We start from the raw sequence: 14,779 nt of genomic DNA, 5'->3' as shown, positions 1-14,779 counted from the left end.
CTCCTTCGAACGTCTGGCTCCCCCACGGACCCGGCTCCTTCGAAGGTCTGGCTCCCCCAAGGACCCAGCTCCCATCCTATCTGTAACATGCCCAAGTATCCAGGTACCCAGCTACCATGTGTTGACGCAACTCCTAGCTTGCCAACTTGGGGGACTAGGGAGTGCCCTACGACTCCCAACGAAGCTGGAATGCTCGGTTACAATTACAAAACTCACAAGTTCCCAACCCAGAAGTTACTTCTCGACCGCGAACTTGGGGGACTACTGTTTACACCATAATGAACCGAAGCAGTCCCAGCATCAAAGCGACTAGCACCAAGGCAACCACGCCTTCTCCCATGCCGAAGGAAGACACACTTCCAAGGTCGAGCAGACCCAGCATCAAAGCGACTAGCACCAAGGCAACCACGCCTTCTCCCATGCCCAAGGAAGACACACTTCCGGGGTGCCGGACACCTGCCGAAGCTCCCAAATGCCAAACCTAATCTCCAGGACACGTGTCGCCACCACAACGGCTTGCACAAAGTCCCACATTGGAACTTTGTGCAAAGCCCCCACTTTCACTTCCCTATAAATAGGGAACAGTACCCAGGTAAAACCAAGAACCATTCCCCTACTTTCACTGTTACTCTGCCAGAATTACTACCTGTAACTGACTTAGGCATCGGAGAGCCTTCGGCCGGCACCACACCGGTGTCCGAAGCTTAACGGTTGCTTCTCCTCTTTTTACCTTCTGCAGGTCTCTCACCAATCCATTTCACCAAGGGCTTCAGCCCTCTTCCCTGCTGAAGACCTAGTACCTTTAATCACTAAGTTGGACTCAATAGTGGCCGAGCCATTTTGAGCATCAACACAATTGCTAAAACTATACAATACACCAACCACTCCATTTCAGAACACAGTTCGCACGAACATGATTTGCCGATTTCGTGGACCAATTGATATCGGATTGAGTCCAAAACTTGGGGAACATCATGATATTGTGGGAGTAGTCATTTGGTGGGTTTTGAGTGAAATCCAATGTAAGAACCCAAAACAAAATATCTAAAAAGAAAGAAAATATCTAAAAAGTAAGGAAAATATCTTTTAGCAAATAGACCAAATTGCCCTTGCATATTTTAATGGGGGAAAATTTGGCTTTTTAATCGAGAAAGAATTTGGGAATTCTGCTTACGCCATTGCGTAGAGCGCGGTGAAATGAGTTCGTAGACACGGAGTAGACCCGAATCGGAGCCGTAACGAAGAAGTTATGGTCTAAAAACCGCGAAGGTTAAAATGGTAACTTGGTCAAAAAGTCAGATTTTTATACCCCTTTCTCTCTCTCTCCCCCGTCACTTTCTCTCTCTTCCTCTCTCTCTCTCTCGTGCGAAACAGGGCCGTGCGACCCTTCGCCTTCTCGGCGACGGCCCGGCCACCACAGGCCGAGCCGATCTCCGCCGTGGGTACCATCGGGTCCGCCTCCGTGTCGCCGTCACAACCTGACCAACCTCCACCCCAGGGCCGCCCTGAGCTGGCCGGAAAAACCATGTTTTCCGGCGGAGGTTCCTTCGAAGCCACCCGAACTTCCAGCTCAAAATTCTCCTTCGTTTCTCCACCAAATCGATCGAGTAAGGTATGGTTTTTGAGCTATTTTTCGTGTTCTAGCTGATGGGTATATGGGCTTCGACCGATTTTAGCTCTAAGGGGTTCGATTTTCGACTTGAAATTTGGCCGAAACTTCAGCCCTTCGAAACTACTATTTCTGGTCACTTTTTGGGGGTGGTCCAAGAACAAAAGTGACTCCAAATGGGGTGTTTTACCTAGGGTAGGAGTTTGGAGTCTTGGTTCCGAGATTTTTCGGCCACCCGAAATCGCTTTGGACACCCAAAGCTGCCCGCGCGTGCTGGAGTGCGTGGGCGAGGGTACCGATGTAATTCTGGGCAGATTTGTGACCCTCGTGTCGTCACGAGCGTGTGGGATTTCGGAGATCTCGATTCGAAGTCCGTTTGAGGCCCGAACGGATTTTCCATATCGCGCGATCCGTGGGTGCAGTGTCGTTAAATCGTCGGATCGCGCTGAATTTTGGATATGTCGGTCTACACGATGTCAGGATCGTGTAGGATTCAACGGATTGCGAATCGGAGTCCCGGATACTCCGGAATCGCGAACCCTGGGGCTAGGGTTTGGATTTTAAGCGATAATGCGATTTTGGCCAATCCGACCGTCCGATTTGGACCAAACTCGCAGAACATGGTTCCCTCTCTGTAAGGAACCTTCAGGGAAGCCCAGATTGGTTATTGGAGATCGTGGACCCACTGGGTCCCGGGTCGGCCGATCAGGCAGTGTATCGCTTAGTTGAGCGTCGGACCCTTTAAAACTGTTCCAAGCATTTGAAAAAGGCTAATGTGGGCATAGGAGTAATTTGAATTGAAAGGCACGTACTTCTAGGAGCCGGGGGCAGGGTGTTTAATTTAATTCTTTTATTCAGCGGTTTACTGATTTATTATTCATGGGTAATCAGGCATCAGAGGTCCAGCCGACCAGCAGGAGAAACCTTCAAAGGGTCGATTTAGCTCGGACCATCTGTGAGTGGACTTTCTTTCGTAAATTATTTTATAAATGAGTTATATAGAGGATTTCCATAAATAAGATTTTATAAGTGATTTTATTTTGATTTTATATAAATGAGTTTTTATAAATGAGTTTATTCGAATAAATTTCCTTATTTGATCTTGAGTACGTTTTATTATGGTTCCGAACACGATTATTACAATAATAGTTCTATAAGTCGGTGCTGCTTATTTACCAGTTATAGAAACAGAGTTTGAGTTTCGAATCAGTTGAGACCGCAGCACGACTTGAGTTTTACAGTTATTATTCAGATATTTCTTTTTAAAGGAATTTATTTTAAAACCACCTCGTACCCGTTTATTTTATGGTGATTAGAGTCGGACCGATGTCTACGGACATCCAGTCTGATTATAGTTCTGTCAGTGCACTTGACTTTGCCTCACGAGTTACGGGGACGCTCGGACCGTGAGTGCCAGGATTTGCGGCTCGGCAGACTTGGTGTCCCGAGACCTGCCAAGATTGCGGCTCGGCTGACTCTGTGTCCCCGAGACCTGCCAGGATTGCGGATCAGGCTGACTACGATCCCTTGCATCCTGCCAGAGCGACTCGAGTTGACTTGGTGTCATCGAGGAATCTGCAAGCGGGACAAGCCGATCATAGTCCCCTGATTTCGCCAGTTTGCGGCTCGGGTAACCTGTGTGACGCCCGAGACCTGCCAGGGAATTGACGGATATGACAGGGGTACAAATTGGTGGTATTTTCGAAGAATTTTGAGTTTCTTTTATTTAATGATGATTTTCAGTTATTTTATATCAGCTTTTCTGATTTTTCAGGCATAGATACCTTTGTATTTGTTCAGTTATGCAAGGTTTGAGTACAGAGTTTTTATACACGTTTGATTTCAGCATTTTTATGCAAGCTTTGATTTCAGTGGTTTTGTATGAAACTTTCGAGCTTGAATATGACTGATATAGAATGCCTTGAGTTGAATATGCTTGATGCAAAAGAGTACGTATAGTTTTATTTAACTATTTTTTTCCATGGGGAATATTATGTTTATGAAAATTGTTTTGAAGAACATTATTTTTGTCCACTCACATTTTCAACCTGTTTTTCGCCCCCAGGCCGTAGAAGTATGCGGAATCCACCACCGGGCCATTCATAGCTTCCGTGTCTCAAAGCCAGGTATAATGTTGTAAGAAATCCTCACAACCCTGAAGGACCTAGAAAACGCTCTGATATCTAGTTGAAAATTTAGTGATTAGAGTTGAAATTGATTACTGGAAACATTCTGGCAGTTGGGAGGAAATATTTGAAATTGTTTGACATGTGAAAAATTTTGGGATTAGTCAAAAATACAGGGGAGACTCTGCCGAATTTTCGGCAGAAGTCTAAGGAAATTTTAAAGAGAATTGAAGTAAGAAGGGTAAAAAGGTCTTTTGTGCCCGACCTTCGCCAGGTGTCGGACACGCACAGGACTTGACTCGAATTCCAAAGTGGAAATTGGGTCGGGTTCTGTCAGCAGACGATTCTTAGATAATTCTCAAAAAATGCCTAAGTACTAAAAGAAAGAGCCAATTAGCGAGCGTGTGAGTTCCTGCCAAGGAGCTACTAATAAAAGAATGAATAAAGCCTAAAAGTACCATAAATTTTTTTTTTTCCAGGACATCGGTTTTAATTTGTCACCTTAAAGAAAATTTTAAGAGAAATGTTACTTTAATTTTTCAAAATCCATGATTTGTCATATGACTTTAACATCATCCAATTTTCCATCCATTTTAAGGGTATTTTAATCTTTCAATTTTCAAATAAAAATAGAAAATAAAAAATAGACCTATTTATCCCTTCCTCCCCCACACCAACCCACTCGCCCCTAAAACACCTCGAATAGGACCCCCATCTCACCCCTTTTCTCTCTGTCTCTCTGAGCATGTATAACTTTTTTTATGGTGTTCATTGAGCATGTCTGAAATTTTTTTCTTTTCAATTCCAAAACTTTAAATTTTCTTCCTTCTACCTTTAATTTTTTTAGGAATTAAGAAATTCTAAGAATCCTTCTTGAATTCCCTTTGTCCCACCTAGGGCTTATTGATTTTATGAAATGAAATCCCTATGCAATATATTAGAGATGGTAAATTAATCACTTGAGGGCGAGAAGTCGGAATTCGTCAGAATGCAAATGAGATAGAAATAAAAGTGCAACAACTAACCATAGATTTCATTCCTTGTAATTTCAAATTTTGCGTGCAGTAAAGAGGGAAAGTTAGAGAAGAAAAGAAGGGGATGTTTGTTGATGGTGAGGAGAGAGGGAGTTATGAGTGGGGTGGGCTTACCGACGATGGGGTAGGTTAAAGGGTCAATCATGTTTTCGATCGTTAGATAATTAGAACGGTCTATATTTAATAAAATGCAGGTAAATGCATAAAACCTAAATGTAAAGGCTCGGGATCCTTGTTTAAAAGATATACAATTTTTTATATAATGATTTTTCCATTTTTAAAATACCCTTGAACATGGAAACACTAAAATACCCTTAAAAATGGATGAAAAATTGGATGGTGTTAAAGTCATATGAAAAATCACATATTTTAAAAAATTAATGTGACATTTCTCTTAAATTTGTATTTAATGTGACAAATTGAAACCCTAAATATAAGTTCAGGTGACATTTCAACAAAAAATCATTTTTTCTTCTTCCTCTCATACTCTTATTTAAGGTAGTTAATTAAAATCATCAAACTCTTTGACCGCAACAAGTTTAGTATAAAACAACCGTTATGACATAATTGAATGATTACGATTAACCAAATTGCTTTCTTCTATAGTTTTACTTAAAATTTAAATATGAGATGTATTAGCCATAAAAATAAAATAAAAATTGACAAGGAGAGAGATGTACTCATAGATTCATGTATGTGAAAAAACATAATACCCTAATTATTGCATTTTACAATTATCATTAGAAGAAAAAAATTATTTGAGAAATAGATAGAAATTTAATATTCAAATATCCAATATTTTTGGAAATATTCTTTTTATATATATAATAATAATAAAATTTAGATGCATTTTTCTTGAAGAAAAAGTATATTAAAAAAAAAGTAAGTTACAAGTTTATCACTTTCAAATGAAAATAAACAAAAAGTAGAGGACCACAATCTCAAAAATAAAAATCTCATAAACGATGAAAGACATCGTGATGTCAAGGGTAGTTTCGACATTAAAAAAAATTACGGATGGACTCTTCCTCTTGTGGGTCCCACCCTTTCTGAGTGAGCCGTTGCATGTGACTGCCTCTTCTAAGACTTTCTTTTGTTTTCTTCGATAAATGACATCTGGCATCCATGCCATGTAATATGGGTTGTTCTACGACAATATTGAACCTTTCTGAGGACTCTCGGTTTCACATTTGTTTTTTAATAATGATAAAATAGATAAAATAGGGAGTAAACAAACAAATTCTCATATTTTTATTTACGTTTAATTATAATAACGATCCCTAAGTTATAATCTGATTTACACTTTGGTCCTTTATGTTATTGAATTCTATTGTCCTCAAACTTGAACTTGCGTTGCACTGTTGGTCCTTTCCTCACGTCTGTTTATTTTTCTGTCAATAACAAATAAGACTTTAAGTTAGCTAATTAAAATTGTCAAATTCTTGACCACAACAAATTTGATACGAACAACTAGTAATTAACAATCAACCAAATTGCTTATTTATTCTATTTTTCAATATGAGATGTAGTAGCCATAGAAAAACAATAGAAGATGTGCTTAGAGATCCTTGTATGCGGAAAAACATTATATCCTAATTATTACCTTTCCAATTTTGATCACAAGACAAAGAAAACATTATTTAGATAGAATGGATTTGGATGCATTATCTAGTTTATATCTTCAAGAGAAAGTAAACAAGCGGAAATTGCAAGCGGATTGGGGGGAGGGGGTGGCACGCAAATGAAAATAATTAAAACATAAAGGACCGCAATCTCGAAAATATAAACTAGAAAATTAATCGTGGTGTCAGGGGTAGTTTCGTCAACGAAGAAAATTACAGGTGGACTCTCCCTTTTCCTTCTCTCCCTCTCTATTTGTCTTTCTCTTTCTTTGATTCATACCTGGTGGTGGCTCTTCTTCAAAAACAACCCGACGTTTCCTATTTCCTCCCAAAAACGCAGAAATAAATCTCTCTTTCTTCTCTCTCTCTCTGAAACCCTAATTTGTTATCTCTTTCTCAGAAACCTAACTCCTTCAGATTCAAATTTTATATTTTTATAATATAAAAAAGTTCGAACCTTTTCAGTTTAACCCCACACGTATATAAACCAAGGTTTTGTCTGGGTTTGGATTTGCAGTTCTTCGAATACAAATCTGAGCCAGTGATTGGGGGTAAATTTCTAGGGTTTTGAATTGATCTGAGGCGGTGCATGGCGAACGGTACGGATTCTGAGGAGTTTGTGGTGATGTCTAAGGTCCGGACGGGCCTGAAACGTGAGTTCGCGTTTGCGTTGAAGGCCCAGGCTGAAGTGTCTGGTTCTTTGGGACGGACTCGGGGCAGTAATTCTCTGAATGAGAATGGTAAGAGGTTGAAGAAAGCGACCACGAACGAGGTGCAGAAGGATGATGGGGACGAGAAATTGACGAGTGGTGACGATATATTGGCGGGTGGGGAGACGGTTGAGGGCGACAATGTGAAGGTTATGGAGGATTTGGATGAGACCATGAGCGAAGAGGACGCCAAAAGCGATGTGGTGGACCTCATAAGCGACGACGAGCCTAAAACCCACGTGGATGACTCTGTGCTGAGCGAGAGGGTCTACGAAGACGAGTTGAAGAACGGGGAGGTTGAGATGGCAGTTGACGATGAGCCACAGACGGGTTGCATTGGTGATTCGGTCAATGAAGATGAGGCTCAGGAGGAGCAATTGAAGAAGAGTGGACCAGAAAAGCCTTTGGTGGATGAAGAATTGCCGGAGATGATTGAGAGTGGCGGCGATAAGGTGGAAGGAGAGGTGATTGAAAAGCCGGAGAGGCGGTTTACTCGGTCAGCATTGAAGCCGAAGGCGGAGAAAGTGAATAATTTACCCGGGAAAAGTGATTCCCAACAGTTAAATTCGGAGATGCAGAAAAGCCCATTTGTTAGTAAATCAAAACTTGAGATGAAAATGCCGAAGATGGTGAGGAAGTTTGTTAAATTAAAAGATTTTCTTGATACCGGTATCCTCGAGGGGCAGCCCGTCAAGTACCTTAGAAAGGTATTGTTTCGATTGGTGGTTTTGTTTCTTCATTGTGTGCATATTATTAGTGTTTTGTGGTTTGGGCTAGACTATGGCTTATCTTGTGGTTCATTTTTTATTTTTTGTTAGGTAAGAGGAGCTGGAGATACGTGGCTTATGGGAGTGATTACGGGTTCTTCCATATTGTGTCACTGTGATTCTTGCCAAGGAACTGAAGTGAGTATTGTTTAATGATATTTTATTTTGTAGTTCATAAATCTTACAGTGTTTCTGTGAAGAGTTGATAGATCAATTTATCGAATTTATAGGTTGTTACACCTGCGGTGTTCGAACTGCATGCGGGTAGTTCAAATAAACGTCCTCCGGACTATATATATCTTGAAAATGGCAATACCCTTCGGGATGTCATGACCGTATGCCAAAATTCTCCTTTGGGAATTTTGGAAGAAGCTGTTAGACTTGCTGTTGGTTGCTCATCGATAAACAAATGTACCATCTGTCTCAATTGCAAAGGTTGCTTTTACGTCCATATAAATAATTACAACTCCTCTTGATGAGTATTTTGCATATACATAACACTTTTGTCATATGATGAAATGTAGAATCTATTCACGAAGAGGGTACTGGGTCAGCAGTGCTACTTTGTATTTCATGCATGGAGTTAAAAAAGTCTGGTGAAGCTACGCCTGCTGTAGGTGCTAACCATAGTGATGAGTAAGCTTTCTTTTCCCCGCTCTTTTGGTAATATGTTATCTGTCTTTCTAACAAATCTTTCTGCCTCTGATGGGTTGATGCAAAATGTTTACAAGATGACCGATGTGTTTAATGTAACGTTGACAGAGAGAAAGTTACAATTTTTTTTTAAAGGGCGGTTTAATTATTTTAAAAGATTTTGCTATCTAGGCTTTTGTATATAGTGATATGTACATATTATATACTTTTATGCGTGATATGTACATAATTATATGCTTTTATGTGTGATGTGTAATTCAGGGGTTTTATTCTTATGTCAAATATAAGTCCAAAAGAATATCATAAATAGTATTTTAATTCATATGCTATGATTTCTAATTGAGGGTGTGCATGTAGATCACCAAAGCCGGTTATGGTTCCAAAGGGGCCTGATACCATGTCAAATTGTAGCTCACTGAAGCCGGTTCCAGCTCCAAAGTTTCCTGATACTGTGTCAAAGTATAGCTCACCAAAGCCGGTTACAGTACCAAAGTGTCCTGATACCGTGTCAAAGTATAGCTCACCAAAGCCGGTTACAGTACCAAATTGTCCTGATACAGTATTGAAGTGTAGCTCCTCAGAAAGTAAGAGCCAGGGACGTGTAACAAGAAAGTATATAACCTCTCTCTCTCTTTTGTGTTTTGTATCTGTCTCATGTTTATCTTTTCCCTTGATGTGAGCTCCGGTATTTGCTGCTTCTTTCTTATCTTAATTTGCTTGTTGTCTGACATTTTTTTGAAAGGGATCTTCGGTTGCACAAGTTGGTTTTTGAGGAAGATGTTTTGCCAGATGGAACAGAAGTAGCCTATTATTCTCATGGGGAGGTTGCAATTAAATATCTACAGCAGTTTTGCCTAATTGAAGTGGAATTTTATTTTCTCAGTAGTGATTTTTTGTGTGCAGAAAATGTTGGTCGGTTATAAAAAGGGGCCTGGCATTAGTTGTAGCTGCTGCAATGATGTGGTATGTCGACTTTCTATTGAATTGTTATCACTTATGGTGTTAGTGACTGGTATGTGATTCTCTTACGTCTAATTGGCAGGTCAGCGCATCGCAGTTTGAAGCTCATGCTGGTTTTGCATCACGTCGCAAGCCGTGAGTCCTTGGTTATATTCTTTGGGTTGTTGGGTCTAAGTTTGTGGTCTTGTGTGTATTGGTCCTGGACTTTTGCTGTGTGTATTGGTCCTGGCCTTGTTCTAGCTCTGTCACATGACATGAATCATGATTGAATTGGCAAGTTCTCCATGGGCCTGTCTACCTGATTTTTGGGTGGAAAGATTGTGGGCAGTTTTCGTTAATGTGTTCTTTTATTTATTTATTTATAAAAAAAATTATTGTTTGACTTTGATTTGCTTGATTTGGCAGTTACCTATTCATTTACACATCTAATGGGGTATCTCTCCATGAATTGGCATTATCTCTGTCAAGAAATCGGAAGTCATCTACAAAGAAGAATGATGACCTATGCTCCATGTGTCGAGATGGAGGAGATCTCTTGTGCTGTGATAATTGTCCAAGGGCTTTTCACAAAGGTGATTTTCACAGTTGTTTTTGTTGCATCAACACATATTCTCAAATACCATGTGGAACTTTCCATTAGTATATATGTTAGGTAATATATTGAAGGAGCTTCTATTTGCATCCATAAAACTGTTGAGCCTCCTCAGTTGAAAAAGGGCCAGACATGGAAGTGGTGAAAGGGGATCGAGAAGCGAGGGCGATTCTTTTTATTTTTACTTTTATAAAAGTTATTTTCAATATATATTTCTTTCAATAGGTAAATACGGACAGAAATGGGTATGTTTTAGTAGTGGATTGCTTCTATTTGCACATTGTTTGTCTCATTAGGCCCCCTCTGTAAAACTTTCATAACTTTCCCATTTCATCCTGACCTTTTTAAAATCTTTAATCTGTTACTTAAGTGGATAAAAATTGAAAGTAAAAGTAATTTGACGCGGTAACACACACCCCAGTTGTGCCATGACCTGCAAAGATAAAAAGTTAGGGTTAGGGTTGGGAGGGGTTAGGAGAAAGGAGAAGGAAAAGAAGAAAATAATTTCTTTTCCTTTTTAATTTTTAAAATTTAGATTAATAAGGCGTACAGTTCTCGGATGTGCTATGATGACAATGTTCTGGCTTGAAAGGAATAGGAGGGTCTTTGAGAATGTGTGCGGTGAGGAGGTCAATTGTTTATTGGGTTAGGGTTCACATTTGGGCTATTTCTGTGTAGCTTTGGAGTTTCGGGAGCTATCTTTCCTTGTTATTTTATGAGATTGGAAAGCAACTAATGTATAGTTTTTTCGGGCAAATTCTGATTTGGTGTTCTATTTCTCTTAGGATAGAGTTGCTGCTGCAGGTTTGACTGTTAGTTATTTTTCCACAAGTGGATTCCTTGCTCACTATTTTTGAACTGTTTTTTTAAAATAAAAAAAGCCTGTTTCTTATTATTATTTTTAAAGGAAAAAAGTATTATGATCGATGTGGTGATCAGAAGAAAGTACAAATAAATATAACCTTGAATATCTTTGTCGAAAATAAAAACATGAAAATGGGGTTTTTTTTTTTTTTTGGTTGGTTTTTTTCCTTTCTGGGGTTAGGGGAGATGAGCTTAACATATACAAAAGCTAGTGGCTTGACGAAAATAACACAGATAAAATTGCAACTTAATACGTTAGACCCTCAATTCTATTTTGTATGCCGGGAAGGCAAGCATGCGTGGATGCACAATCCAATGCTTTAGCTGCCTCCACATGGAGGGTTAAGAGTGATTTCGCTCCATAGAATTAATTGTTAGGATTTATCTCCAATTGTCCCTTACATTTTGATGTCGTTATTCTTTTTGTTTTTTAAATTACTCCCATATCATTATACAGTTTGTTTAAAATAGTTGCAAATAGAACTTGTGCAGTGAGCCTTATCACTTTATTCTTTGAATGGTAGGATTCATGACTGGGGTAGCTAATTATTATCTCTTTTTTTACTTGAATCTTTAAGCTAAAAACATACGTTATGGTTATTGATAACCTACATGCATATTCATTCATTTAAATCTGGTTTTTCAGTTGGCTTGTTTGTTGGATCCTTTTTCGTAATTAGTTAAGATAGTAGCTTGATAATTACAACACATGTAAAGGAAAAAGATAAAAGAAAGAAAAGGGAGAAGGGTATAGTATGCTTGTAATGTATTGTGCATGAGTTACATGTTTTATTTATTTTGTTGCCAATTGCAGAGTGCCTTTCTCTACCAAGTGTCCCTGAAGGTACTTGGTACTGTAAACAGTGCCAGTCTATGTTTGAGAGAGAGAAATTTGTGGAGCATAATGCCAATGCTGTTGCAGCTGGAAGAGTTGCAGGAGTTGATCCTATAGAACAAATAACCAACCGATGCATTCGTATTGTCACAACTTTTGAGGAGAAATTTGGTGGTTGCGCACTGTGCAGGTTTTTTCTCATATTAGTTGTAATGAACCAGAAAAATATTTGCAGCTATTGTAGAACACTAACTTTTGGCAAAACCCTTTGGTGATTTTATTTGTGTGTCTAGTCTCCCTATATTACACAATTGCCACTGAGAAATTACTGCTTTCCATATGTTTGGTGCATTAATTTATCATGATTTTCAGCTTTTTTTCTTAATTCAAATTTTCCATTAGAAAATATGAATATTCTTGATTTTGATGTCTACAGAGGACATGAATTCAGCGGCTCTGATTTTGGTCCTGGCACAGTTATTTTGTGTGATCAGGTACTTTGATTGCTAACTTAATTTCTTAACTAATTAAGTCTTGGCTTTTAAGTGCTTTACATTTCCACTTTATTTATGATTAACCCTTTTGTTCTATTTGATGTGCTTATTCTCCTCACTCTCCAGTGTGAAAAGGAGTTTCATGTAGGCTGTTTGAAGGATAACGGGATTGAAGATTTGAAGGTGCCTCAGTCTTCCTTTGTTTTTTTATTGTGAACAGTAAATTTTTTTTTTCTTCCCCTTCTTGTTTTGGTTGTGCGCTGTATTTTTGCTGCTATCTTAATCATACTTCGTTTGAAAACATTTGTTCTCCAGGAAATACCGAAAGGAAAATGGTTCTGTTGCCCAGATTGCCACAGGGTTCATTCAGCTTTGCAGAAGTTGGTAGTTCATGGGGGACAGAAGCTTCCAGACTCCTTACTGAATGTTGTAAGGAAGAAGCACAATGAGAAAGGTACAGAGTTTGGGGCTAATCTTGATATAAAATGGAGGGTGCTTAATGGGAAAACGTCCACTGATGATGAAAGTTTACAGTTGCTTTCAAAGGCTCTTGCCATATTCCATGTGAGTAAACTTGTTATTTGTTTCCCTGTTAAAAATATCTGTTATTTTAATTATAGTAGCCAACCTAGCTGTAGTAAATCAAATTTTAATTTATTTTCCTATATTGGGGAGAATGTTGTGTTGTATTTGGTGATGTTAATTGGTGATTTGACGTGCCATGATGTCCCATGCTTCCAGGCTTTTGTCTATATGGTGCATAATTGGGCATCTGTGTCTGATGTTACTAGATGACTTTCTGCCATTGTTTCAGGGGTTAAATTTTATGCGTACTTATTTGTCAATTTCATTTCTGTGCTATAGGATCGTTTTGCCCCAATAGTTGATCCTACTTCACGCCTTGACTTCATCAAAGAAATGCTTTATGGGTGAGCCACGATATTCTCTTTTTCATTAGTCATACTCAGCCTCTATTCTTTTGGTTGCTCTGTTTGCGTCAATTATCACGTAATGTAGTACCCAGTTGAATTCACTTTTGACTGATTGTATCAACTGAATTTGCAGGGGGACCATCCAGACCCAAGAATTTGGTGGGATGTACTGTGCAATAATTACAGTAAAGTGAGGATCATATCGAAATGCAGTTATATAGTGTTAGTATAGATAAAATTGTCTGTGTTGACATATATTGCTTATTATGCAGCCAATTGGTTGTGTCAGCCGGAATGTTTCGTATCTATGGAGCAGAAGTGGCAGAGCTTCCTTTAGTGGCAACAAGTGCTGATTACCAAGGACAGGTTATTTTTGCATCGCTCTGTGGTCGCATTGCCACCTTTTTTCTCTTGGAATCAATGAAGTTTATATGAATTTTTTTTTCCTGACTTGAATTCATTATTGTTTTTTGTAGGGTTACTTCCAGACTTTATTTTCATGTATTGAGAGGTTTCTTGCGTTCTTAAATGTGAAAAGTCTTGTTGTGCCAGCTGCTGATGAGGCAGAATCAATATGGAAAAAGAGATTTGGTTTGGAGAAGTTGACCCAAAATGAGGTATGTGAACTTTTGGAGAGAGATTTTCTTTTTTTTTTTTTTTTTGGGTGAAGAGGGGGGGGCTAAACGCCCGAGACAGCAAGCACACTAAGTAACATGAATAATGAGGGTCTAGCGATCAAGTTTATTTAAATGCTTAATTTTTCAAGTTTATTTATTTACATATTTTCTCTTGCAGATAAGCAATTACAGGAAAAGTTACCAAATGATGATCTTCCATGGGACATCCATGCTGCGGAAGCCCGTCCCTAAGTGCAGAATTCTTGCTTGAAAAGAGAGTAATTGAATATTGGATCATCGAAGTCTTCTATTTTGGAATGGAGAGAAGAAAACTAATTTGTGGATCATTTTCCTTCAAAATGTACATGACTTCCCTTGGCTCTTGGTGTACAGAAAAGCAGAAAATATACAACAACCAACCCTACAGGCAGTTTTTGTTTTTTTGGTAGCGTATAGAAACTGAGAGATTTCAGTTGGCCAACAGAAAAGTGAGAGTAGGTTAATGAAAGAGTAGTTTAATGAAGAGACTTACAGAAATTTTGGTAACTCCTGTCTCCTGGAACTGTGCCTTTTATGGCACTCTTATTTCTGCTTCTGGCCATGGGATTCCATTTTTGTAGCTTATGCCTTTCTCCCAGTTCCATTGTGGTTTTCTTTGTAGTTCCAAACTTGAATTGAGCTCCTTGGCTCTAAACTAGTAAAGAAGGCTTCCGATGAGATTCAAGTGTTGGAGTAGTTTTGTTTATCATGATTTTCCTTGAAATTTTTGTGGGAAAAGCCAATTTCGGTTGTCATTCCCATTTTTCTTATTCCTTGAAAATGCTCTATTACACAATAAAAGATGTGAGATTCACTCCATGTTGTATATAAGAAAAGACTGGTTCGGATCATGAGATTATCTTGCGAAGTAGGTTTAAATAAGTGTTTAGTGTCATATTAACTTATTAACTAGTTAGCCTTAAG

At 38.8% G+C, this 14,779-nt stretch overlaps 1 protein-coding gene across 1 annotated transcript; it reads left to right on the top strand.

The window, feature by feature from the left end:
* Positions 1 to 6,671: 6,671 nt before the first annotated feature.
* Positions 6,672 to 14,533, top strand: LOC117632046. The gene is made up of 18 exons (XM_034365418.1): positions 6,672 to 7,808; positions 7,920 to 8,006; positions 8,099 to 8,303; positions 8,393 to 8,504; positions 8,880 to 9,134; positions 9,265 to 9,346; positions 9,426 to 9,485; positions 9,565 to 9,617; positions 9,888 to 10,054; positions 11,753 to 11,963; positions 12,210 to 12,267; positions 12,394 to 12,450; positions 12,583 to 12,831; positions 13,132 to 13,196; positions 13,333 to 13,389; positions 13,472 to 13,565; positions 13,676 to 13,816; positions 13,995 to 14,533. Exons 1-18 carry the CDS (start codon positions 6,981 to 6,983, stop codon positions 14,085 to 14,087), a joined length of 2,874 nt encoding a protein of 957 aa, XP_034221309.1. The 5' UTR covers positions 6,672 to 6,980; the 3' UTR covers positions 14,088 to 14,533.
* The last annotated feature ends 246 nt before the right edge of the window (positions 14,534 to 14,779 follow it).

Source organism: Prunus dulcis, chromosome 6, assembly GCF_902201215.1.
Source record: "Prunus dulcis chromosome 6, ALMONDv2, whole genome shotgun sequence".
Classification (NCBI taxonomy): domain Eukaryota; kingdom Viridiplantae; phylum Streptophyta; class Magnoliopsida; order Rosales; family Rosaceae; genus Prunus; species Prunus dulcis.
This window is presented reverse-complemented; position numbering and strand designations above follow the sequence as displayed.

Excerpts from the sequence above, each read along its gene's own strand:
- LOC117632046 (XM_034365418.1), top strand. The coding sequence starts at position 6,981 with ATGGCGAACGGTACGGATTCTGAGGAGTTTGTGGTGATGTCTAAGGTC. Across the intron at positions 7,809-7,919 it reads CCGTCAAGTACCTTAGAAAG|GTAAGAGGAGCTGGAGATAC; the intron begins GTATTGTTTCGA and ends ATTTTTTGTTAG. Across the intron at positions 13,566-13,675 it reads GTGCTGATTACCAAGGACAG|GGTTACTTCCAGACTTTATT; the intron begins GTTATTTTTGCA and ends TGTTTTTTGTAG.